Source organism: Lacerta agilis, chromosome 5 (assembly GCF_009819535.1).
Source record: "Lacerta agilis isolate rLacAgi1 chromosome 5, rLacAgi1.pri, whole genome shotgun sequence".
In the NCBI taxonomy this organism is placed as follows: domain Eukaryota; kingdom Metazoa; phylum Chordata; class Lepidosauria; order Squamata; family Lacertidae; genus Lacerta; species Lacerta agilis.
The window spans coordinates 47,118,979-47,145,643 of record NC_046316.1 but is presented as its reverse complement, the minus strand read 5'-3'; the positions used below and the strand labels follow the sequence as shown (position 1 = coordinate 47,145,643).

The 26,665-nt window shown below is 42.6% G+C and overlaps 2 protein-coding genes across 8 annotated transcripts in view; one reads left to right on the top strand and one right to left on the bottom strand.

The window, feature by feature from the left end:
* Window positions 1-6,104, top strand: part of VWA2 (von Willebrand factor A domain containing 2) — a 34,129-nt gene extending 28,025 nt beyond the window's left edge. The window contains exons 13-16 of one of the 4 annotated variants that reach the window (XR_004426644.1): window positions 1,301-1,852; window positions 3,101-3,223; window positions 4,371-4,609; window positions 5,973-6,104. Coding sequence is in view for 3 of the 4 variants with exons in the window: in XM_033149625.1 (XP_033005516.1) it covers window positions 1,301-1,852; window positions 3,101-3,223; window positions 4,371-4,498 (803 nt within the window). In the remaining variant the exon portion in view is untranslated. Of the gene's footprint in view, window positions 1-1,300; window positions 1,853-3,100; window positions 3,224-4,370; window positions 5,725-5,972 lie in introns of those variants that run through there. The other 3 variants (XM_033149625.1, XM_033149623.1, XM_033149622.1) reach the window with 3 other exon arrangements.
* A 3,742-nt stretch (window positions 6,105-9,846) lies between these two features.
* Window positions 9,847-26,665, bottom strand: part of AFAP1L2 (actin filament associated protein 1 like 2) — a 71,572-nt gene continuing 54,753 nt past the window's right edge. For 2 of the 4 annotated variants that reach the window (XM_033149616.1, XM_033149620.1), the window contains exons 6-19: window positions 21,853-22,058; window positions 20,706-20,885; window positions 19,257-19,346; window positions 18,004-18,088; window positions 17,376-17,480; window positions 17,039-17,250; window positions 14,973-15,118; window positions 14,136-14,250; window positions 13,268-13,507; window positions 12,701-12,869; window positions 12,333-12,497; window positions 11,890-12,083; window positions 10,721-10,843; window positions 9,847-10,568 (exon numbers count right to left, since the gene is read on the bottom strand). In XM_033149616.1, the coding sequence (XP_033005507.1) occupies window positions 10,542-10,568; window positions 10,721-10,843; window positions 11,890-12,083; window positions 12,333-12,497; window positions 12,701-12,869; window positions 13,268-13,507; window positions 14,136-14,250; window positions 14,973-15,118; window positions 17,039-17,250; window positions 17,376-17,480; window positions 18,004-18,088; window positions 19,257-19,346; window positions 20,706-20,885; window positions 21,853-22,058 (2,057 nt within the window). In that variant the 3' untranslated portion in view covers window positions 9,847-10,541. Of the gene's footprint in view, window positions 10,569-10,720; window positions 10,844-11,889; window positions 12,084-12,332; window positions 12,498-12,700; window positions 12,870-13,267; window positions 13,508-14,135; window positions 14,251-14,972; window positions 15,119-17,038; window positions 17,251-17,375; window positions 17,481-18,003; window positions 18,089-19,256; window positions 19,347-20,705; window positions 20,886-21,852; window positions 22,059-25,283; window positions 25,368-26,665 lie in introns of all 4 variants that reach the window. The other 2 variants (XM_033149621.1, XM_033149617.1) reach the window with 2 other exon arrangements.

Below are 26,665 nucleotides of genomic sequence, written 5' to 3'. Positions count from 1 at the left end.
ATTCTGTTGGAAGCCGCCCAGAGTGGCTGGGGAAACCCAGCCAGGTGGGCGGGGTATAAATAACATATTATTATTATTATTATTATTTGTGATTTGGGTCTTCAACCCAGCAGCTATTTTCAGGCAGAAGCCACGGAGAGAGGGAAGGGGAAGCAAGATCAGATGAATCGGAGGCCAGGAAAAAATCCTGACAAAACTATGAAAAGAGTGGACAAATTGCACATTAGAAATGTTCCCATAGGAAAGAATGGAAATCGTGGACTTGTTATGCGATCGCTTGCCTAACAAACAATTTCCTGGGAACACATTGTGTCCATAAATCAGTACCTGCATGTATGACTTAAAGAGGTGCTGGTATACTCTGATACATACTTGAAGATGTATGATGGAAAATGGGAACAAAGGCATTACTTCTCAACAGTTAATCAAGTCTAGTTGCCTGCAATCAAAATGGATCTGCTATTTGCTAAGCCATCTGAGAGGCTTAGCTGAGCTTTTTTCTTCAGAACAAATTCTGAGAAGGTCTAGTGAATGCTTCCATGGCCTCTTGCTGATCAGAGGGAATTGATTCAGATCTTTATCTATACCTTCTAAGATGATGAAACGTCTAGTTTTTCATTTGCTTTAAGCAAATTATGAGTTAACTATTTAGAACAGACATCCCCAAACTTGGCCCTCCAGATGTTTTGGGACTAGTTCCCATCGTCCCTGACCAATGGTCCTGTTAGCTAGGGATGCTGGGAGTTGTAGTCCCAAAACATCTGGAGGGCCAAGTTTGGGGATGCCTGATTTAGAAGATTGTTTTCGTTTGACTGAGCTATTTAGAAATGAACTAAATGTTGGGTTTATTTGATTTTATTTGTTACATTTTTCTCCCTCCCTTCCTTCAGTGGCTTCAGGCTGGCATACATTGTGTATGGCATACATTTTAATTCTAACAACAGCCCTGTGAGGTAGGTTAGACTGAGAGGTGGTGACTGGACCAAGCTCACCTTGGTGAGCCTCAGAACCCAGCAGGAACTTGAATGTGATCCAATACTCTAGCACTGGCTTTGCCTCACCTTACTGCTTGCTCAATGCAGTTTAATTTTTACAATTCTAAAGAAACCTGCTGTTCTGAGACTCCTGCCTTTCTAAATTTACCACCTCTAGCCCAAAGTAATGTCAATATGACCTTATGCAAATACCATTCCCTTTCATTTGACTGTGTTTTAGATGCCTTCCAGCTCTTCAGACTATTGAGCCATGTTCTCAGAAGCTTTATGCTGCTCTTTCTTTCTTTCCTTCCTTCCTTCCTTAGGCTGCCCATCTCAATCTATGGACTTGGTATTTGCTTTGGACTCTTCAGCTTCTGTTGGAAGGAATAACTTTGTGCAGCTGAAAACCTTTGTCAGCAGCCTCTCTCTCCAATTTGACATCAATCGGGATGTGACTCAGGTAGGCCTCGTTGTCTTTGGGAAAAGGCCTCACACCACATTTGGGCTGGACACACATGTGACCAGCTCAGATCTCCATGAAGCCATCAGTCAAGCTCCCTTTGTAGGTGGCTCTGCCTCGGTTGGCAGCTCCTTGCTCCATATTTATGACGATCTCATGACTGTCCAAAAAGGAGCAAGGCCTGGTGTGAAGAAGATTGTGGTGGTGGTCACAAGTGGAGCTGGAGTGGAGGATGCCGTTGTCCCAGCTCAACAGCTACGTAATAATGACGTATCACTACTGGTTATTGGGATGGAACAAGTTCATGCGAGCTCATTGCTGAAGATTGCAGGTTCTCACAATAATCTCTTGAGGATTCCTTCCTATGAAGAGCTAAAAAATAATGAAGAACTTATCCTTGAAAGAATATGTGATGGTAAGATGATTATTTTGACTTTATGGTTGTATCTTTATACAATGAATAGAATAAAACCACATTTCTGTATTAATACCTTCATTTTATTATTTATTTCGGATAACTCTTTGCCCAGTGTAACCTGGAACCAGCCCTGCTTTCCCTGCTTCCACCCATAAACAAGGGGTTGCTACCTGCAACCTTCCAGATGTTACTGGACTACAGCTCCTAGTATTCGGTTTGTGATGGTTGAGGGTGATGCGAGTTGGAGTCTTAAAATCTGGAAGGACTACAGGCTTGCCACTTCTATCATAATAAATCATATATTATTATTTTTAAAATTCACATTTGTTTCTTAGCTTATCACCAATATCAAGTGTCCAAAGGGGCTGGCTAAATATCAATTTACAGTGAATTAGAGGTGCATTTCCAAACTTGAGCCATATTTAGTTCTTGAATTTGAAATGCCAATTGATTTCAGGGCTACCTTTTCTGATGTAAACATACTTATGGGAAAAAGAAGAAGAAAAATAACATTTATGCTTCGGGACTACCTAACAACCGCATATGTCCAACCCCCCCTTCTTTGAAGTTGAAAAGCCACATTAAACACTTCTTCCCCTTCGTGTTTAGTTTAAACCATCTTCAAATCAGTAATTGCCATGTGTCTGATTATCTGTTCCACCTTTTAAGCCATTGTTCATCCAAGATTTGTGCGTATTCCTAACACATCAAACAGGGATTGCTTGTGGTAAATGGCAAAAGGACTAGCTGGTCTTTCACGGGCTAGTGTGCTTTGTTTACAAAACAGAACTCAAGATGAGACTGAACTTGTAGCCTTTGAACGGCTGCAGCTTAGCCATTTTATTTAATGATTGGTAAGGTGATGTACTGTCAGATCCTGTGTGTGAAGGAAGGGCATGTGGTTGCACAAATGGGGACCAGGAACAGTAATTATGAGTTGAGGAGGGTCTATAGAAATTTCTGGAGCAGGACGCTGACATCCCTAATTCCAACAACAAAAAAGTTTCAGCTGGGATTTTTGCTGTGTAAAATTTAATTAATGCACTCAATGTATAGCTTTGTCCTAGGTGTGAGACTTTCCCTCTTCTAAGGCTGTAAGGAGTTTCTGCAATACCAGGAGATGTGTTCAATGATTTCCATCTCCACAGAACAACTGGAATCCTGCACTAAGAAAGCTTTGATTTCTTTCTTTCTTCTTGCGCCTGCCAGTTAACATGGCCTGTTGTTTTCTTTTATCTTTTGCAGAGGCCAAGAAGCCAGCAAACCTCTGCAAACCCAACCCCTGCATGAATGATGGAGTTTGTGTTTCTGGAAATGGCAGCTACTTGTGTCGGTGCCAAGGCTGGGTAGGACCTCACTGTGAAAACAGTAAGCATCAAAGCACAGTAGCCAAAAGGCATTTAGGCCTTCTCCCTCATTTAGATTTATTGTCCCTATCTGAAACGAATGATTCCTGAAGAATCTACATGCTCCGTACCTTTGCCCCAAATAAAGTCAATTCGTTTCCATTTAGATCACATTCCTAAAAGTAGGCTGAAAAGGGGAGGGTGGAGAAATTAAATAAGCTTCATAGTATCAAATTTTACGGTTGACTGGTAAATGTACTTTTGGCTTGTTCTCTTCACAAATACTAATCTTAAATGATTCATTGCAATCTTCTTAAACCCATATATTTCTTAGGTTTAATTGGCACGCTCATTCGCTAAGATCTTGTTGGATCTCATTCCAAAAGAGTAAGCTTATTAACAGCAAAAGCAGAACAACCTAGCATGCAGTGCGCACTGTATTTGTTTTGCTGAACAAGAGGAGCTCTGCATGTGCAATGCCTCTTTTCTGCATTGACCTATTTGGAAGGATCAGGAAGCATAGGAGGAGGCCTACAATTGTCTTTCTATGAGGTTGGAGCTTTGAGCGTGTGCTTGTTGCTGCACAGATGACACCAGCCTCACAAAGCAGATGGCATCCACCAGTCAAGGTGCTCCTGGCATCGTTTAGGGCCAAATACCAAAATGCTCGAGACCAAATACCAAAAGAGAAGAGTGCTCACATACTTGCTCACGCCCCCACATACCTTCATCTGTAAAACACCATCATTTTCTGGGATTCTTTTTTGATCTTGCAATATTCCCGGTGTTGTATTACTAAATTGCCAGAAGCATGATAAATGGAACTCGATTGCTGAATAAACCTTAATAACCAGTAGTGCAAACAAGAGCCATCCTCATTGGAAAATATACTTGTGAAGTCTTCGGGTGTTGGGAGTAGCCATAATATGGATAGTCTTAAGGATGAAAGAGTTAACTGATACATAGCTGAAGTCGACCTGTTCAGTCCCTACTAGGTTGTCAATGGAAGCAACTTCACTACACACCTACAGACCCATTTGTAGGCCTCATTTCAACATGTTGGAAAAATGAAAAGGCTTCATTTAAAATTCATGTTTCATTATTGTATGTAGGAAAACCATATTTGACGGTTTGCTTTGGGAAACAACCATTCTTTATTTTTAATATAGGAATTCAGAGAAGTGACATGTCACAGATGCATCCAGCAATGGTCCATGCTCCACAAAACCGACGCGGCTGGCGACAGCTGTCTCGATCTCTCCAGCATTCCAAAAGGCAGATTCCAGAGACTCACTGACTACCTTCAGCTACTGAAAACATTGTACGAAAGAACTGAAACACAGTCAGCGTTTGCAAGCAATAATGCTGTTGCCCAAAGCACAAGAGTTTTGCACAGAATCACTTCCTGGTACGCCAAATGAGGTGACCAATATCTAGTTTGTGTTGATATTAGATATTTATTATTGCTGTACTGACACTTTCACCATTTAAGGTCAGCATCTCTTCTACAGATTTCAGTTTCTGTACTGGATTGGACATTCTTGGGAAAGTTGGTACCATTTTAAAGTTCAGATCAAACCAGCAAAATGGCTAAGGTTTGATTTATATTGTTTACACAAGCCTGAATTTCCCTGACCATCGAGAAATTCCAGGCATGCAGTGCTTACTTGGGTTTGGTTTCCTTGGGAAGGAGGTCACTGGAGGCTTATGCCTTCTTTTAATTATTTGAATTTATTTACAATACATGCAGGTTAAAAAAAGTGATAGCTTTAAGTTTAAGCCTTTAACTCCAATATATAGCCAAAATCCACTGCTCCCCCATTGGATCTCCACAGCGAAGCCCCCTCCAAAGGCACTTGCCTTCTGTGTCTGACATCCCAACTCATAATGCAGTCCACTCACAGCTAACTTGCCGTCTGCCCCTGGATTAAGGTGGAGGAAATGAGGGTGGTTCATTTTCTCCAATTAATTTTTCTAATCAATTTTCAAGCTTCCCAATCCACTGGCTGTAAGAATCCTTTTGCAGTAAATTCTATCAGTTTGACTATGCATTGTGCAACAATGTAGAAGGCAAACAGGCCCACCTCATGACTTTATTAGGAATGGCTTCCTTAGCAGAATGCGCCCTGTGCTTGCAAAAGCAATCTGTTGGCTAGCTCTGGGTATTGGTTGTACATCACTTGTGGTACAACCAACACTCAGAACTTGTGCCATTCACGGTTATTTTCTGTGTTGTCATCTATATGGTTTTTTGGGTGGTTTTTTTTGCTCTCTGCATCTTCTGTCTGCGGGAAGAAAACTTGTTAAATTGGGCCTGACAGGCATTTTTGCAGTTCTAAAGCGCCACATCAGCAGCTCACCTGTTGCAATATTTAATAAGCGTTTGACTTTCTGCACCAGCTTCATTTCGTTATGCCATTCCATCGTGCAGTAACTTAATGTGAAAAATAACTTGTTGGGGAAATGCTGATGAGTAATAACAGGAATTGGGTACGAGGTTAAGGTAGGTATAAAGCTGTTTTGAACTGTTGTGTCTACTGTATTGCCGATTTTATTTTATTTTATTTTTTGGTAATAACACCAAATCCATACCAGTTTTCTATTTATCTTGCTGAAGCAGTGCTCTTAGTTTTGCCAGTTGCAGCCCTGCCACATTTTATCTGTGTTAAGTATATAAACATGTAAAGTTTCTGAAGTAACCTGAAGGTGGTTTTGTTCTCTAGTGCAGGGGTAGCTTTCAGTTCTTGGAATGTAATTTTGTTTATCTGCAGACATTGGGACAGCTGAGCAGAGGGAATATAGACAGAACTGAGCTATTCAAACAAGGTATGAAGACAAGTTTCACCACTCTGCTCCCAGTGCCCCTGTATATGCCACTCCATCCTCCCTGCGCTGAAGTGTTGCTTTGTGTTTTTATTATACCTTTTTTAAAAAGTTAGATGCACTGAAATCAGCAGACTAAAATCCATTTTTTTCATTGGATCTACTCTGGCTAAGCTTGGGCACCCACCCATTTTGATTATATTGGCTCTCTTATTGAGGCAGATAGGAAAGTCAAAGTGGTTGAAAATAAAAGAGTAAATTTCAGGGTGCCAAGATTGCATTTCTCACTAGCAAACCTATCTAAAATGATGAAACAGTAGGCACCCAAAAATATTTAGAACAAGGTGAAAATCTGAGGCAGCATCTGCATCCACAGTTTTGCCCACCTTGGAAGTTGTAAGACATTCCAGCGCTCAGCCTTCACTTGCAACAGTTCTTTTTCCCCAGCATGTACAGCATCCAACACTGATTGCAAGTAGGCTTGATGTTTCTTCATAGCCGCAAATGGACACTAAAGTTTGCTTCTCTGCTGGAGTTTTGTAATCAGAAGAGTTTGTGCAATTTTCTCTTAACTCTTAGTCTGCAGTAGGCTGCTCTCTCCCTGGGCTGCTTAATCAAGCCTTCAGTGCAAGCTGGATGAGAAGTGTTTTTTTATTAGGGGAGAATTTCTGTAAAAGATAAGACTGGTCTCTTTCCATTCTAAGAGGGCCCCCCGGTGGACAAAAGGGCATTATTCCGCTCTCCTTTTTGAACTCCCAGAGAATATTTATTTTTATCAAAGGGAGTTTTGGATTATGTTAATATACCCTCCTAGCCCACACAGCAGAAAGGTTTGGCTGTATCTGGGTCTGCAAAGTTAAAAGTTATAAATAGACGCTGTAATGATTTTTACACGCACGCTTAAAATATAGCCAACCTTTTTCTTTATTAAAAAAAAACTTTTCTAAAATAGCAACGGATTGAAAAGACACGTGTACAACAAATAGAAAGTATTATTTTTAGCTAGGAACACAGTAACAACTTCGTTCTATGGTTAGTTAAATGAATGCTTTGGGTCTGAAACTGTCTGCTTTACATACTGAATTTCTGTGACCCTGACCCCCACAGCACTGTGTGTCAGGAAGAGATCTGTGGCACAGATGCTGGGGTGAAAGAGTCAACGGATACCTCTGGCACCTTCCCCATTGATGATTCCAGTTTGTCAGGGCATCTGAGGACCAAAACTTTATTGGCCCCTCTGCCTCTTCCCTGCCCTTATTCCCCCATCTTAACTTGCAACAGCACCAGCAAAGAGAGACAAATGCAGTACAGACGCCACAGGACATGTACAATGGCAGTGACAGTGCACAATTAATTCCTAGAGTCAATGTAGACCCATTACTTCAAGAACTGTGGATGCTACTTGTAAGACAAATGGTAAAATACCCGTTGCTTTCAGAATGGTCGCACACATGGTGCAGCTCTTTCAGACGGGCCTGTAACCTGTGCAGTGTTGCTGGATAGTGGATATGCTTGTACTGTGGTTTTAAATGGCCTGGGGGTTTTTTTAATAAAAAAAAACACGACAATTACATTACACAGTTGGCTTTTTAGCTTAAATGATATATTGTCTGCAAACTTAAGAAACTGTTCTCCCTTGATATGAAGAAACCCCCTGGAGATTGTTTCTCCCTCAAAAGAAGGAAGGAGAAAATGTATACTCAGATCTAGGGTTTGTGCCCTTCTTGTGAGTTTCTGGCCTTTCCAATTGATGCCCTGCTCCCCAATGATCCAGCCAGCATTAAGTACTTCTAAGACTACAATCCTATGCATGCTGACCAGGTACAAGTCAATGGGGTATATACTAAGAAAGCAAACATGTGGTTAAACAGCAAATTCTTATTGATTGTCAGGGTACCTGCTTAGGCACATGCTTGACTCAATGAAATCAAGGAAACTGAAAAGTAATCCATTTTGGCTTAATCTTGGAACTAAAGGGGGTGGGGTGGGGGGAGAGTTGGTTTACAAATAGCAGAAGACTGGTGTGGGATGAAAAATCCTGTGTGAATATTCCTTTCCACCCCACCACCTATTTCTGGAGCGATCAGAGAACTCCCAGTGAAACAGCAGAGCAGGAGTCACTCAATGCCTAGAAGTCATAGCAGTTAATTAGATCAAAGTACACCAATTGCTGTACTTTGTTTAATAAGCGTTATTAAATATGTTACCAGTATTTCCCCAAGGCCAAATATTGCTTCAACTGCTAAGTGGTGGTGGGGAAAGCTGCTTTGCCATAATAAACTTGGTAATTTGGGGAAAGATGTTTGGAGATCATGCACTGACTGACCAGCAGGATTGCACATTTATTGCACAAGAAAATGTTCACCTGGAAAGGCCCTTGGATGGCAAGACTACTGAGCTGAAGCACCTGTGGTCTTTACAGCATTTAGTACTGTGTTAGCACAAACAGTTTAATAAAAAAATTCTTTCCTTTGTATACAGCTAGCTTTGAAAAATTATTCATATTCAAGGTTAAAATTCAGGAACCTAACATTTTTGGCAAAGAGTCCACACCTAACTCTGCCACATATACATAATTTAATCTCCTTGGGTTCAGGGAACACAGCAGCTCAGTCAAGTTCTACCTTGGTCTAATTATACTTTTGTTTACAGAAAACAGAATGATAAGAATATGTTCAAGGGTAAGGGGGTAGAATTCCCCATTCTTCCAAATGTTTGGGTGATTAAATTCATCATACTTGGGTAAACAAATTCTCTTTTGTTTTTGCGCACTTAACTTCCGTACAGTATGCCAACTATTGTGCAGAATATAATGATGTGGCATATGTTCCTACACGCTACTATTACGTGTGTATTATTAACTTTAAGCATTCCAGAGTCACTAAAGTGCATTCAAATCACCCCACAGCATGCTTAATCACATTTTGGAAGCTAGGACAGAAGGTTCCACCCCTTTATTCCTCAGATGACATATGCAGTGGCTTAAAAATTACGTTAAATGACTTTCTGGCCCCAATCCACAAAGACTTAACTTCCCATCCATGCACAGCCTCTAATCTATAGCATTTAGTGTAGATCCTTAGTCATAATGATATCTCTCTGCTACTGATACCCACTGGAAAGCCCTTCTTAATCATAGGAATTGTCTGGGGGTATTGCAATGTCTAGTCACCTGTGAACCCAGTGCATTGCTCTTGTGCTGACAACTGATAATAGCTCACCTCAGTGCTATTTTTCTAGAAAAAGAGATGCCGGAACTCACAAAGAACAACTCACTTGTTCTCTTATAATAGCAATGGCACCCACCTGAGAGGTGCTGGATCTGAGTTCTGGCTGAAAAAAGCCCTGGGCTCTCCTTGTAAAAGCATTAAACATTGAAAATTAAGAAGCTGTAGCAGTGGTTGTCACGCACTGGGACTAGTTGGATGGGAGGCCAACAATAGGTGGCACCAGAGCCAATGAAAGACATAGCCAACTAATTTTAAGTTTTGTCCCCATCCTTCTGAGTTCTACAAGGGCAGAACTAAAGCTAAGGAGGAGAACGTTCACAGCCAGGGCCACCCTTGGACTGGTTGTAAGTAAGGAAGAAGAAGAGTTTGGATTTGATATCCCACTTTATCACTACCCGAAGGAGTCTCAAAGCGGCTAACATTCTCCTTTCCCTTCCTCCCCCACAACAAATGCTCTGTGAGGTGAGTGGGCCTGAGAGACTTTAAAGAAGTGTGACTGGCCCAGGGTCACCCAGCAGCTGCATGTGGAGGAGCGGGGACGCGAATCCGGTTCACCAGATTACGAGTCTACCGCTCTTAACCACTACACCACACTGGCTCTCAGAAGGCAGGCAGGTGAGAACTGGCTAAGGGTTGGTGGGACACTACCCCATTTGCCCTAACAAATGAGTCTCCACTGAGCTGTACTCGTTTTTTGGTCAGGAATTCTTTGTGGGAAGTCAGGCTGCATTGTGTACAACAATAATAATACCTTTTAACTGTCTCCCTGGCCAAAATTTTCTCCGCTGGTTGGAACAGCTCTTCTCCAACAGAAAAGTCTGTCCCAGATCCTTGGATTTACTTAACCAGCTTTCAAGATTTTAACTCAGGAAACTGAATTTACCTCCGCGATCCCCAGGCCCTGGTGTATCAAAAGAACATTAAACAGATCTGGCAAGAATTCAGTCCTTGCTGTTCTATTGCTAACAACAAATCCTGGTTTGGACAACAGTAAAACACCAAAGTAGAAATACACAAAGGCATCATTATGTACACTGGCCGGGTTAGAAGCAAGGTTTCCACTTGGGTTAACTCACTCAGCTGCACAGCACTCCTCTGCTAAAAAAGGAGCAAATTCCTTAGTCTGATGAAGGCCATGTTGGGTTCTGACCTTGGTCCATCCATTATTTCTTGGTGTACAGCTGGCCATGTTTTACCTCATCCGGACCATTCTCCACTTGCAAGAGAATCCTGTAGTCCACGAATGGCCACTTCTAATATTGAGTCCATTATTGGTGCTAGGATTTCCTAACTAGCACCTTTCTTCTCCCATTCCTGCAAAACAAAAATGGAATAAAAGGCCCCACTTGAGGGCTTATCCTTATATATTTTTTCCAAAACCCCATACTTTTAAATATGCCATAAGGCCATGGGCAAATTACTTTTGCCATAATAAGCACTGCAGGCATTCTTGCTACATGTCTTACCTTAGCTTTCTGTAGAACTGTTCCTTTCCCTGTGACCATGACAGATAAAGGCCGGTTTTTTAGTGCCATTGCTGAATTGACAGGCGAATTTTCTGTGCCATTCATAGGGTTGGCAACCTTCACCTGTGTTTATGGGGGAAAGATAATAGCTGTGGTCATACACAATTGTCTAAAACAGTTCATCAGGTCAGAGCCCCCCTCTTGCCAAACATTGAAGATGTCGAAGCGACTAGCACGAGTTTGGCCAAACTGCGGGAGGCAGTGGAGGATAGGGGTGCCTGGTGTGCTCTGGTCCATGGGGTCACGAAGAGTCGGACACGACTGAACGACTGAACAACAACAACAACAAAATTCCATCATCACAAAGCATCAGCAATAAAAGTGCTGTCTATTAATGGCTTATTAGATCTACCTCTGGGTGCTGTTTATTGACTTTATGCTTTTGGTTTTAATTATGTTGCTTTATCTGTTGTTATCAGGAACAGCCAATGAGGTGCTACATTTATAAGCCACCCTCCCAACTCCAGCATTGCTGCGTACCAGGACAAGGTGGGGCAGAGCAGTGGCAAGGTCAGAGCTCCATGGAGTGCTCTGGCAAAGGCAATCTAGCACATCCACCAAGGGGAACCCACACAGCCCTGACAGCCTCTGACAATTGGCTCCACCCAAAGACTGTCGCAGGACGTGGCAAGAGAGGGGCTCGGCAGCCACTCCTGATGGCAATACATAAAACTCATAGCATAGTCTGTAAGTCTAGGTGTATTCCTCAAACTGAACTTACGTGCTGTAATTGGATCTATGGTTCTGTGACAATATGGCTCCTTGGGGTATCATGACTGAGGTATCAGTCAACAAACAGCTACACCCCACATGTTATTTAGGCCTAGCTGTTGGGAGAGACAGGCATCCATATTGCTATTACCAGCCTCCAAGGATGGTCATGTGCAATTTTGGCTAGGAAAATAGTGTGGGAGAAAAGCATTAAGCCCCTCCTTCCTCAGTGCTGCTATTTTGAGCCCCCTGCCCGCCCACCAAATTGCCTTTTGAGCTTTACAAAACACATCAAAAATGCAATCGTGGATCTTCTGCATCGTGTGTGGCTTCAGCTACTTTGCTCTGCTGAAAAGGACCCTGCTAACGATGCCGATTATAAACAGCCCACAACGTACTTTAGGGCTTGCGTTCTCCAGGTGCGTGGTGTCCACCGCAGTGCCAAGTGTAACAGGCCCAGACTCTGCTTTACGGAGATTCTCCTTCACCTCCACGAGGCTCAGTTCTAGGTCCACGCGCTGATCTTCTTTCCTTTTGCACTCCTCCTCTACTTCCTTCAGTTTTTGCTCCATTGTGGCCAAAAGGCTCTTGTCTGCCAAGGGAAGAAACACATGCAAGTGGAAATCCAGTAGCAGCTGGTCAGTGTGCACCCTTCCCGACTGCCTGCCTGTCTTCTCAGATGATGGTGGCAGGCAAGAGGGTGGCTGCTGAACTAGCCCCCCCGCCCCAGTGGAGGCTTTTCAGAGCAGATTACATGTCAATGGAGCACATGAGACCAAAACAATATGCCCAATTCCACTGATCTCAGAAAATGAAGTGGAAATGAGAGGCATTTGTTTACCTGTGCAGCTTATCAGCATCTCTTTCAGCTCCCTTCTGTCTTTCCGTAGCTGGGCCAGCTTAGAGCGGATTTCTTCTTTTTCCCTCTCCAAGCGATCTCTTTCTTCCGAGTATCGCTTCACTTCAGCCTCAGTCCTGTTCTTGCCGAGTTTGGTTTCTACAGCTGCTACAAATAAGAGATGAAGAAATTATGCTCAGGTACAGAGACGGGAATTCCAAGAACCTTCCCTTAAAACCAGCAGCTAAATACACTGGCGCCATGTTTTCAACATGGGTTGGAAAGCTAAAGATAGCAGGCACTGCCTCTACCATAAGTCTCCGTCATGAAGCTCTTGGGTAAAGAGAGATTACTGCAAACAGCAAACACACCTGAATTCACCGTCTTGGAGCGTTCCATTTTCTCTTTGGATGCAATCATAATTGTTGTGGTGTCCTTAATCTCAGGGCCACTCTGAGGAAAGGCAATTTGCTGCTGTTGTGCCTGAATTTTGATGGTTGTTGTTCGTGGTGGGAGCAGCTCATCAATGTCTTGAGTCCTCTGTTAGGGAAGTCAGATGAGAGAGAATGTTTTAGAGGTTAAGCAACACAAGGCTAGCAGGAGCTGGCTGTCCATTTAAGATCCTAGCAAGCTGCCAAGTTTTGTCTAGTTATAGAATAAATCATAAAAATTATATGCCGCCAATCTGACAGCGTTGCCCCACCTACTTTGGGCAGTTTACAACAAATTAAAATATCAAACAGTAAAACATCAAACATTAAAAACTTCCCTAGCATCTGGTCTGACTGGCAGTGCTTCTCCCAGAGTCTTTCACAACACCTGAGGCTTTTAACTACCGTAGAGATGCTGGGGATCGAACCTGCGGTCATTTGCATGCAATGCTCTACCACTGAGCTATGGCCCCTCCTTGATATCTCATATTTGTTTTTGAGCATTACCGGGTCTGGAATCTCCAGTGATCTTCTACTCAAATCTGCTTCTTTATGCAACATGGAGAAGTCTCTCTCAGAGTCCGTTGAGCTCTTACTGGAAGCTCTCTGCAATGATGGAGAAACGGATGGGGAAAACTGGTCCTGCTTCTTGGTAGCACAATGAAGGAAGGATTTGACTGGCGTGAGGTCTAGATAGACTCTGTCCTGATCCCCCTCATCTTTGCCTTCATTCTGGGGCACTTCCTCCTGTCAAAGATAAAAAGCAGCTTCTTAGAAGAGTGCCCGAGAAATGCCACTCTGTTTAGAACAAGAGAGGCCAGCATGAAATTCTTTAAACATTACCTACAGTTAAAGAGTAGGGATGCGGGTGGCGCTGTGGGTTAAACCACAGAGCCTAGGGCTTGCTGATCAGAAGGTCGGTAGTTCGAATCCCCACGACAAAGTGAGCTTCCGTTGCTCGGTCCCAGCTCCTGCTCACCTAGCAGTTCGAAAGCACGTCAAAGTGCAAGTAGATAAATAGGTACCGCTCTGGTGGGAAGGTAAATGCAGTTTCTGTGTGCTGCTCTGGTTCGCCAGAAGCGGCTTAGTCATGCTGGCCACATGACCCAGAAGCTGTACACAGGCTCCCTCGGCCAGTAACGCGAGGTGAGCACTGCAACCCCAGACTCATCCGCGACTGGACCTATTGGTCAGGGGTCCCTTTACCTTTACAGTTAAAGAACAGTACAGACCTGAAACAAGGCAAATTGCAGACACCTTGCAATTGGGATCACTTGTTATTTCCGTCATTATCAATATAAACTGCAGCCAATGGAAAACAAAATGGTCCCCCATCAACGTAAGCTGTAATTGCAACACAAAACAAAACCCTCACCATTGCTGTTGCCTCTGGGACATCTACATCATCATAGAGCTCCTCTAGTCCCTCCTTCCCCTTTGGCAAGTTGTCAATGTAAGTGTTCGGCTCAGAGTACTTCCTCTGCATTAAGCTGGAAAAATATAGAAACAGATGTGCTATCAAAAGATGTAAAAGCTACACGAGACGACGATGTGATATTAGTCTATACTCCCTTAAGACTTCCTAATATGCCAGTTACTTTGGGTAGTAGTCGACTAACATTTGCTCAGAGCAAATCCATTAATTTCAATGGGTCTACTCTGAGTAAAAGTTAGTTGATTGCCATCCACTGGGTGTTGCAAGGCACCTGTTGCTCCTGTCTGCTATCTTGTCTCCAGCATCCACAGGTCTGCAATGTGAAGAAGCCACTAACCACAGTGAAACCTCCCCTTCTGTTTGAGACTGAATATGTGAAACGCTTGTTCTCTAACACAGGACAAGGCATAGGTTTCATCAAGCCATAAGCAACATTGTGTGTGTGCTGCATGTCTTAAACATTCAGCTAGGAGTTCAAAGAAAAATAGAGATTTGCTAGACTGCACACAATTACCACATCAGAAAATAAGGAGAGATAGTCAGCATCAATGTAATATTTCACAACAACAATCTCACGAGTGGATACTTTGAATGCAAACATGGTGGGTATTTACATATCAGAATCCTTTCCTGCTTCTTTTTGCTAGCAATTGTAACCCCATCAAAATTGTTCATTACAGACTTTTCAGATAAAAGCTACTTGTTTGGTAGGAACCACTTGAAATCATCCATCAGAAGACAGGTCAGAATGTCAAATATGCTACCTCAGAAACTTACAGTAATGAATTCTTTGCTGCACTGACGATGCAGGAGACCCTGTCAGCATCCACATAATCATAGGTCAGCTCTTCAGGGTCTGTTTTTGAGCCAGATTCTGACAAAAGGAGCCCAAGCCAGTGGCCCATTTCGTCACAAGACTTGGCCTGTTAAACAACCAGGAAAAAAGGCAATCATTAAGGATACAGGCGAAACTTACTACAAGAAACCTAAGTTGCTTTCATCAGAATAACCGGGAAGTAGTACCTCGGGTTAAGAACTTTGCTTCAGGATGAGAACAGAAATCGCGTGGCGGAGGCAGTGGGAGGCCCCATTAGCTAAAGTGGTACCTCAGGTTAAGAACAGTTTCAGGTTAAGAACGGACCTCCAGAACAAATTAAGTTCTTAACCCGAGGTACCACTGTGTGTGTGTGTGTGTGTGTGCGCGCATAAAAAATTTATGCACGCGCGCATAAAAAATTATAAACACACACAGCCAGAAGAGGGCACCAGCTCAACTTCCTAAAGTTCCTCTACCAACTTGGCTCAGAAGCAATTATGATTAAAACTTTCATCGTGAATGGTGAAAGCACCCTGCAATCACCCTGAAAGACCCATGAGAAAGTATTTATAACCTCCAGCTGGCCTTAACTAAAATGCTGAGTCTAACATGCACCTTAGCTTCACAAATGAAGATTATCTGAGTAGCTTTTTGAAGCCTTCCTTATTTTGTTCCATCAACCTCAGCAATCTTAAGTGCTAAACAAAACAACACCCAGAGCCTCTGGCAGTCGCTGGCAAGTGAGCCTGCTGTTGGTAGCAAGTATTCCTCCCACTACAAAATGCAGGAAATGTGTCACATTTCCCTTCTCCCACTCTAATGGTGCTGATGTCAGAGAATCTAAGATTAGAGGTAAACAGAGAAGGAAAACAACTCTGATCCAAGTCAAGTGAAAGTTACGGATAGGAGTGGCTTGCTCTTTTTTCCCAAGGCAGCATGTCGGCTGAGGTGACTGGAAGTAGCTCCAAGAAAGTTACGCTGTCTGTGTTTGTCTTCAACAGTCTTAAACTTATCTTTCTTTTCAGTGGTGAAAATCAGCTACAGTGGTGCCCCGCTAGATGAAAATAATTCGTCCTGCGAGTATTTTCGTCTAGCGGGTTTTTCATCTAGCGAAGCGGCAATGTATACCGCGGTTTTCGCTAGACGAAAGAAAAAAAGACGAAAAATTTTCGTCTTGCGAGGCAGCCCCATAAACTTTTTCGTCTTGCGGGGCAGCCTCCCATGAGTTTTTCGCCTAGCGAGGCATTCGTCTAGCGGGGCACCACTGTACTCTCATCAACCCATACTGAATCCAGCTAGCTGCTTATTTCAGAAAACATTTCAGGTGTACAATATTCCAAGTAACGGGGGGTGGGGGTGGGGTTCAGTATTCACTTACTATTCTGACTAGTAAGTGTTGCTTTCCTGCCTTGAGTGTTCCTTTGGATGGAAAAGCAGACTAGACGTCTATTCATTTAATAAAAATAAGCTGCCTGGTTAGCTGTTTAACATCCTTTTGCATAGCATTTTGTTTAGACTGGCTGCATTCAGGTGTCACACTAAACCATGGTGTATGACAACATGTACAAGTAGAAGCAGGCTGCAGTGAGCCTTGGTTTAGCATGACATGTGAAGTAGGTTATAATGCTGTAAGGAGAAGTGTTGAATGAAGTCTACAAGCAATTTTCATGGTTTTATTTAATAGAAGTGAAGAAAATCAATACATTTACTTATTGGGGACAGGAAGGTCTCTCTCTTATATTTCCACACTACTCAATGAAATCATAGAATCATAGAGTTGGAAGAGACCACAAGGGCCATCCAGTCCAACCCCCTGCCAAGCAGGAAACACCATCAAATCAGCTTCAGGAATGTGGCAGATTACCCCAAACAGGCTATGTACATAAGAGAAAATAAATCCACACCAATAGCTATGTTCCCTAGACTGAACCATTCAATTGTGTGCACTACAATAAGTTGCAATGAGTAGCTGTATCACTCATAAACAAAGGTCACTCCTACTTCTAGAGAAAGTGGCAACCTGTACCTCTAACATGGCCCGTTCCTCTCCATTATGCAGGATACGGAATGAGTAGAGATGATCAGGAGTTGGGTCTGGGATAATTTCACAGCCCGTCAGGTTGAGAGGTTGCTGAGCAGTTTTATTTCTGTTCTTGTCCTGGTAGAAATGGAGTTGCCCATCTTTCACATGACACCACCGAGATCTCCACTGGCTGTTCACGAGGACATTCAGGTACGCTGCAAAGAAGGAGATGCTCCCTTAGTGACATCTAGGTCACCCTCTAACGCTGGTCTTTCCTGCTAGTCGCAGAAACCCAAATGAAATGTAAATGTTTCACAAGGGTTTGTTTTGGATTGCTTACTACATGTATCCAAAGACCTTTCCGGACTGTCCAGCGTGGCAGATTTCTTCCTCCCAAGGTTCATCAGGTTGCTCAGTTTTAAACCAGACGTGCCCTTCTTCTTAACTAAAAATAAATAAATAAGGAGGAATAAACAAGCCACATACAAAACTGTACTTCTGAATATCTAATGCAATGGCCAGGAGACACATTACACACAATTTGCATCTGATGTTATGTGTGCGGAATCTCGCTTGGTGCAATTTAAGAAGTGACTCATACAGTATAAGCGGCAGCATTAATAATGTACACTTACATGACCCACATCAGATATGAATAAGTGTGTTACTTTAATGAGCCAGGCATTAACTCCCTTCTACAACTACTGGTGGAAACAAAAAAGGGGTAGAATAATGCTGTTCTCATCTCAGTCCCTGGAGATTCCTGGTACCAACGCAGCCGGCTATTAAGTTACAATCATATAGTATGTCGTTTATGGATGGGACAAGTGGGGGGGCCACTCATATGTCATGTCAATTCAGTAACAACCAGGCAACTGGCAAGCTCAGTTTGGCTTATCAGAGGCAAGTTCACTATTCCATCTTCTTTTCACTCGACAACCACATTATCTTTTTTGAACTGCTATTACCGTCTTTGGTTTCTGTTAGTTCTGTGTGACCATCAGTGCTGCTTCCACTTTCTGATGCCACTGAGTACCTCTCAGACGTCTCCACCTGCAGACAAGAAGCAGGGATGAGATCTACAGCACCAGTGATAGAGCAGCAGCATAGTAATGGCTGAAATGCTGCTCTCTCCGATGAAAAAACCCCTAGAAACATTCGTGAAAATTAGGGGTTGCCTAAATAATGTCAGAAAACTAGGGATGCTACAAAAGAAAACATGCGTGTAGGCACATATCCATAGCTGAGGAAATGAAGACCCATTCACAAACTAAGATTATTCCACAAGGGACAACATTTGGCCCGTAAAGATAGATGCTATAGAGGCTCCTCTAGCTATAGGGAGAACCCCTTTGTTTTGCTGTGTGTAGTTGCTCTGGTTGGACACAGTCTTCCTTATTCATAATGGCTCCTGGTGTTTTCTTTAAAGCTTTTTTGAAGTAAATTCAGGCAACCATATTTGTGCCAACTCAAAAAATAAAATAAAATTATACATGATGGTTTTATTTTCCGTCCTCATTGCCATATGCTGTTAAGCCTTCTAGCTGTGAATGTTTTTTGTGGTTTACGTTTGCATATATAGCTCCTGCCTCAGTTGTACATCATCAGCACATGTTCATTTACATTGTGGCAAGCTGTGAGAAACAGAATGCTGGACTAGGTGAGCCATTGGCCTGTTCCAGCAGGGTCTTCTTATGCCACAATTTCCCTACCCCTAATTTATCTGGATAAGGCCCAGTGCTTGATGACTTTAATTTTGTGCTCAGTAAATCATTAGAGCTTGAAACTCTGGAACAGTCAGTCTACAAAGAAGTTCTCGTTTCACCTGATGCTTTGGGGATATCTAAAATTCTAGCCTTGTTTAAATAATACTTTCATTTGGATTTGGCCAGGATTAAATCTATAAGCTTCCTAGAATTAGATTTATGCTTGAAACAAATTTATAGGGGGGAAAGTGGCTATAAAAGAATTGCTGATGTTAAAAGAACGCAAAAATGGCTTGACACTGAGCCAGTTGTGCTTCAATCAGCAAACAAGGGGTTTGTTGGGTTTTCTTCAAGTGTAAGTTTCAATCACATTCCTGTTTGGATGGTGGAAGTGACTTCCTGTATATTAATCAGAAGTATTTTTTAAAAAAAAAAAAACTTAAAATAATTTGATGCAACAGAAAAAAATTTAAGCTGCTCTTTGAACATCACTTTTGTTAAGAGATAAAACATACCTTGGGATAGCTAAGTCTCTGGGAGTCTGGGACATACTGGTTGCCTTCCCCCTGCCCATCTGGATAGAGACCGCTTGTCTCCTGGATCACCTATGGTGGGAGAGAGAGAAGCTGTGAGCAAGGCCCCATCCTGCGGCCATTTATATCTTTCTGTTCTACAATATACATTCTGCATTTAACTGACACACAGCTCAGTTCATAGAAAGCCTCTCTCATTAACATGCAGAGAAGCAGAGGTCCCCCAAAAGCTCTGGTTGAGAGGGGAGCCTCGAATGACCATATGAACCAGGGATGGAGAACCTCTGGCCCTTCACAGGTTGTTGGGTTCCCTGCTCCCATCTGGCCCAGCCAACATGGCCAATGGTCAGGGATGATGGAAGCCGCAGTCCAGCAACATCTGCTGAAGCACAGGTTCCCCATCCATGGTATAAAGAAAGCACAAAAGTAAATGACATGCATGCCCAGATCAAACACTATTCCGAGCAAATTCAGGCTGGATTCTTAAGCAGCAGTGCAGAAATGCCACATGTGCCATGTAGAGTTGGCAACTTTTAAAAACAATTTCCTCTCCATGTTCTTTTAATAACATCTTTATCTGCAAAATACTAGCAGACAATAATGCTTGAAATGTCTATGCTAGAAAATTCTGCACTGACCCTAGCTGATTTCTGCGGATCAAAGAGCTATTAGAGTACCAGGCCATTATTCCATCTGAGTGTAATTCAGGTGTAGTAGAGGAAGAACAAAGGGGAGTGCATCTCAGGGACTTTTTCAATGCAGAAAAGATTATATTACTTAGAAATAATGACAGACCCTTCTTGTAAGTGAAGGAGTTGGCAAGTGAGTGAGTTGACAAGGAAGCTTTCACATTTTACTGTTGTAAAATTTGGCATAGAGGAAGTCCAAGAAAATAATCAAAAGGAGGTTGGGCACTTCTTCTCTTTTCTATAATGGAGTTCCATCTGAGGAAGGAGCTGAGCTCTTACTGAAGAAAGACTCCCTTCATTACTGCTGGAAAGGGTTGGGTTAGAAAGTTCCCCTACCCCCTCCTACATGCAAAGGGGAAAAGGGATTTTCTCAGTTGTGCTCAAACGGAAATGATCCTTCTCAGAATAAAGGCCACCTTGCACTTGTGGAAGAGCTGCATTTGGATGTAACCTAGAGATGGCAGCAACACCATGACATCCTGAGAAATATCCTTTAGCATAATCCTGTGTAGACAGGAACCTAGGGAGGTGCCTTGTCCCATGTCAGTCAGGCTCTTTGTCCATTGAGTTCAATACTTTCTGCTCTGAACAGCCGCAGCTCTGCAGGGTCTCAAAATCTCAAGTAGTTAAATTCTGGGCCATATCTTGAATTCTGTGCTAGCATGGTATGACTATGGACACATTAAATCCACACAGCCTGGGGACAACGGCAGAAGTTGTCAAGAGAGATTGGTCCACTCACCCTGAGCCACTGCTCTGCCTGGTCTTTACTCTGCAAGCCCAGAACAATAACATCTGAGTTCATGGGGATGATCTTCAGCTTATGTTCCTGCTTCCTCACGTTCTTTTCCTTGTGGATGACGCTGCACCCCAACAAATTAACATCCAGCTGGGGGTTTTGGTCCTTGGAAGACTTGTAGCACTGGGAATAGGAGGAGTCAGGCGGTTTAATGGAGAGTAAACAGGAGTTGTTGCCTACTGGTAAAATATCTAAGAAAGGACAGAAACTTGGCATTGAGATAATAGATTGGAATAGTTCATAGTAGTAAATAATTGTGAGCTCCAAATCCTAAGGTTTCTGGATACATAATTATATATGTTTCAGCCTTCACCAACCAGACAACCTCCAGATACAGGTATTGCTTGATTCCAGCATGATCAGCAGTGCTGTGTTAGCTGGAAACTGGCAAAATCTGGAGGGTGTCAGGTTGGTGGAGGCTAAGTATATATATGGAAAAAGGGAACAACACAGGAGGGAGCGTCCTGGAGCTCTGCCAGTTGAAGAGGTTCATACCAGTCATACACTTCTCCCACCCAGGTACACCTTCACTCACTCATACCCTAAGGGAATAGTCCAAGGCTGCATCTACTTTGCCCCCTGTGGCAGCTTCCCATGACCTGTTATGAACCTCTCCAACTGGCAGAGCTCCAGGACGCTCCCTCCTGTGTTGTTCCCTTTTTCCAAATGCCTGCTCTGCAGGCACCGCCAGTCACAGAACCTTTTCCACACTGCTGCCCTTAATAGTGACTGGATCACGTTAACACTGAATCAGCAGCAACAATGGTGAATATTGATCCTAGTCTTTGATGTTAGTCCTTTGGGAGGACGGGAGCAATGCAAATGTAACAAACTAAGCAACTAACACAATGCATGTAAGATAAGTCTTAATTCATCAGTTGAATGTAAATAGGGGAGCAGACAGTATAACCTAAAGTCATGTCCTGCTTGTGGGCTTCCCAGAGGGATCTGGGATTTTGAACGAGATAGACCTTTGGTCTTACCCAGCAAGGTTCTTCTTGGGCTTTGAGGAACATCTAGATAGAGCTCTTAGGAATTACTCTGGCTTTGAGAAAAGGTATATTAGACACCCTGTTCCCTGCTTGCTTACCAACAATCTGTTGTCCTTAATGACGCAGAGTTGCTTGGCCCACTGGCCCAGCCATTTTTTTCTCCAAAGGAAAGCACAGATCCGGGCATCTTTCATGAGTTCAATGGAAGCTTCAGGGGAAGGCCACTGGTGAGGGGCTGACTTGCCTTTGTTGCTCTCTTCTTCATCGTAGGATTCATAGGAGCTGCTGACTGCTTCCCCATCATCTGCATCCATGGGGGCAAAAATAAAATAAAATCCATCATTACTTCCAGGTGACAAAGCAATGTGTTTCTTCCATATTCCATTAGGCAAGCTGGAGAACAATTACAGCATGCACGAAAGAGACATAAAAGTAAAAGGCAAGGAGGTCTAAAGGCCTGCAAAGTTTAAACAATCAGACCTGCTCCATTGAAAAGGCAATTTTCCTTCATCTTCTGTCTGTCTCCCACACACTAAGATCAGCATATACAAGCCAGAATCAGATCTCAAACGAGCCAGCACCAAACATTTTGCTGTCTGAGGTGAAGGACAAGATGGTGCCTTCCTGCCATTCCATGAACAGGAGCCAACTTGACAGACAGTTGAATTTTTCTTCACTTTGGTGGATTGGATAGCATCCCCTCCGCCCTGGAGAACAGCAGGTTAGTCTGAGGGTGCAGGACAGGCCTTGTGGCACACACAGCTCTGTGCTCCAAAGATGGGAACAGCCAAGGAATGGCTCCCCACAGCTCACCGGCATCTGCCTCCTGAGGCAGTTGCTTCACTTTTCCTAGTGGGAGGGCCAGCCCTGCAGTGGTCATATCAAATGATGCAGGAATCATATAAAATTTTGATTTGAGTATGTGAAGCTGGAATGATTGATGAAACCCTAACTTCTCCTAAAAGGTCAAATGCTTGAATGGTATTCCCAGGAAAAGGTTAAATGCTCTCTTAATACATTTCAGTTCTGCTCAGCTTTCCAGATGCAGCAAATGCATTGGATGGAATGTATATTTACAAATGTAAATGTAAATATTTGTACAATCTTGCACATTTTGCTGGGAATATTTTGCCTGGCTAATTAATAAAAGCCAAGCAGTAGTGCTGCAAGGTAATCTCACAATCATACAAACTGTTTGAGGTTGCAAGGATGTGGCCACCAAAGACTTTCATTTTACAACTTTGGTACAGACACACCCAGCTAAGTCTCCTACTACAGGCACATTCCTCAAGTGCTATCAAATGTTTTCTATAGGTTTTATACACCCAGCTGAAAAAGCATAGGACTGTGGAGGGTGTGCAAGCTGTTATCTGCCAAATGTTAGTTGCTGCTCCCTGAATATCAGGCAGATAACAGCTTGCAGCAACATTCTGAAAAACAGGTCCAAAATTCATACATATGCTCACTCCAGTCAGCATATGCAAAATGCCCAATGAGCAGAACCACGCCGAAAGAAACTTAAATTTGAAATTTAATTTCAAACAACTGACAAATGGCAAAAAATGTAAATATTTGCTTAAAATAATGGAAACCATGATACAAAATAAACAGCAAATTAAAAATGATATAGAAGTTATAAAGCTGTAAATTATATAAAATTGAGTACACGAATAGCTAAAACAGTTACAATGAGGCTACTCAGCAGAATATAAAGCTGTTTACATAAGCTGCTTAAGGCATCTAAATCTAGCGCCCTCCCTCCAATCCAGCAAATTTAGAGGCATTAAGAAAGTTTCACAACATTATAAAGGCATTCCAAAGCAATATAGGGGAAGTTAAATGAGATATAGGCTATTCCACAGTATTGAGATAACTTGATCACAGAATGGAAATGATTTATAATATAAAGGCACAGAGAACAGAGCAGTTTCTAAGATCCCTGCAAATCATTGACAAATCCCAGACTTTTCTCCATCTCCCCAAAGCACCATGTCTTCAGTACTCAGGAAAAATGCTATTAGGAGAAGGGAAAGGAAACAATATTGGCCAAAAGAAGATCAGATTAGAAAGCAGAGAGACTTTGAGTGAGAAACATCAAAAAGGTACCCCAAAATAGAAATGTATTAAAAGTAGTAAGATACTCCATTCCCAATTAGGTAAAAAGTCTGTGTTGTTCCAGCACAGGCTTGAATGGGTCACAGAGGTAATTATCTGTGTGTGTGTGTGTGTGTGTGTGTGTGTCCCCGTTTTTAATTGGAATATGGAGCAACCTGAATTTTCTTATTCAGGTGATGCTATCAGAGAACTGGCAACTGAGTCACCTATCTCCAAAGCAAGACATAGGGCTCGTTGCCGTGTTTAATCTCATTTGTATGGTAGGAAGAATGATCCGTGTAATCAAGGATGCTTAGCCAGCATCTTTTGTGCTGTGGCATAAAGGTAAAGGTAAAGGGACCCCTGACCATTAGGTCCAGTCGTGGACGACTCTGGGATTGTGCACTCATCTCGCTCTATAGGCCAAGGGAGCCGGCATTTGTCCGCAGACAGCTTCTGGGTCATGTGGCCAGCATGACAAAGCCGCTTCTGGCGAACCAGAGCAGTGCACAGAAACGCCGTTTACCTTCCCGCTGGAGCCCTATTTATCTACTTGCACTTTGATGTGCTTTCGAACTGCTAGGTGGGCAGGAGCTGGGACCGAGCAACGGGAGCTCACCCCGTGGCAGGGATTCGAACCGCCGACCTTCTGATCAGCAAGCCCTAGACTCTGTGGTTTAACCCACAGCACCACCTGGGTCCCTGTGCTGTGGCATAGGCACAAGGTAATCACGGCTTTCTGAAACCAAACTTCGGCTCATTCAATATGTGGATTGCTCCTTCTGTACCAGAATCCAGAAAGAAATTCCCAAAAAGAACCTAATTAACACATTTCAATCCCCTTTTCTTTCTCTGCGATAAACTGTTACGTCATTGTAAAACAGTGATATGTCTGTCTGTCTGTCTGTCTGTCTGTGTCTCTCTGTATTCAGCATTTAATTCTGATGGACCTGGGTGTCTCATCAGCCTATAGCTCCAGCACCATTCCACTCACTTCGTTTTATTTTATTTTTTGAAACGGTTGCATTTGTTCTCTAAATTAATATCACTCATTGCATCCCTGGCTTCTGTGTTGCTTGTTACCAAGCAAGAATATTTGTCTGCTTATATCCTGCCCTGAAGCCCACTGAAGTTGAAGTGCATGGAAATGACAAAAGCATTTTGGGATAAGACTTCTGCTTCCACAGGTAAGATTGGCTAGCAACACCTACAGTTCTGTAGCTGCCTACTAAGAGATCATGCCTGGCTAAGAGATCGCAAGAGAATAGACAGCAACTTTCCAATCCTTTATCACCCCTTGCCACACATATGCATTTAGGATGAGAATGTGATCATGCGGTGATCCTTTAACCATGTATCAATGGTGAAAGACGATCTTTGTTCATATGACAAGGAAGTAAATGCATGAGTGGTAAGTTTTGAAAACATGCCATACCCATAGTTATCGTGGCATATATTACTCCCTCAGTAACCTGCAACCCTGGTCTGGATCCAGTAGCTGCAAGCCTACCGTAAACACCTGCACAAGCACACATGGAAAAGAAAGAGAGAGAGAGAGGAAGAAAGAAAAAGACCTGCAAATGAACCTCACTGATCATTAAATTCTTTTAGAAGGAGAAAGCATAATTTATATGATGAACTATGGAATAATGGTGATAAACACCATAAATAAAAACACTTGCAAATTTAGCTTGAATAATTACAATTCAGTGTTCAGCTTTTGTGGTACCACTCAGTTCCATATTATTATTATTATTATTATTATTATTATTATTATTATTATTATTAATAATAATAAAATAAACTATTCAATTATTTTATAGTTCATGACAATGCAAAAGGTAGTAAATACCAGTTGCTGGAAACCATAGGAGGGAAGAGGGTTCTGCAATATGCAGTCAACAAAGAAATGTAGGACCCATACTGAGGAAGACGGAAGTCTTAACATAAGGGAAAACTTTCTTTTATATGTAACAGTTTCCATGTATTTGATGTGATTTGTTTTTTGTTTTGTTCTTTTTGTGGTGAATGGATTCAATAGTTAAAATCAATAAAAATTAAATTGCAAAAAAAGGAGGGGAGAGTGCTCTTGCGGAGGGTTTCCCAGAGGCATGGGGCGTGGCCTCTGTGAGAGAAGACTAGATGGGCCATTGGCCTGATCCAGCAAACTCATATGGGCCACCACTGCATTGTTGCACCGATGTAGAAATGCTCTTCATTTACTCCAGGATGTCATAAATCGTTCCTTAATACATCACATACCACAGTTGGGATTCACTATTATTCCACACATATTATAAGAGCGCTGTGTGCATGAGGAGATTCTGTGTCTGAAATGAATAAGCACAGAAATTGGTAATGGTCACAGCCTAAGCATATCCGGGTTTCTTCCAAAATAAAACCCACTAGTTTCAAGAGATATGCCTAGGATTGCAGTGTGAGAACCTCAACCATCCTCTTACGTCCTCTTTGGTGTGGTAACTTATGATTAATCATGATGTCCATCCTAGGTGCTATAGAGTAATGTACATTAAAAAAAAGAAAGGAAAGGAAAAGGAAAGCTGGCCAAATAAATTCAGTCTGCTCTTCCAGAGATTGGAGCCTAGCACCTTCTCTAGAACATGCTTGTTCATATCAGCAACAGAAAGCAAGATGGTTGCTATTCACTTTTACAAAGACACTACAATCCTTACCTTTCTCACTGAGCCCTTATTCAGTCAGTAAACCTTATTCAGCCAAGGGCAGTTTTGGTGTGGAGATCAGGCTGAAAATGTAGCATCAGTGACATGTTCAGCTCTGACTGAACTCAACATCTTC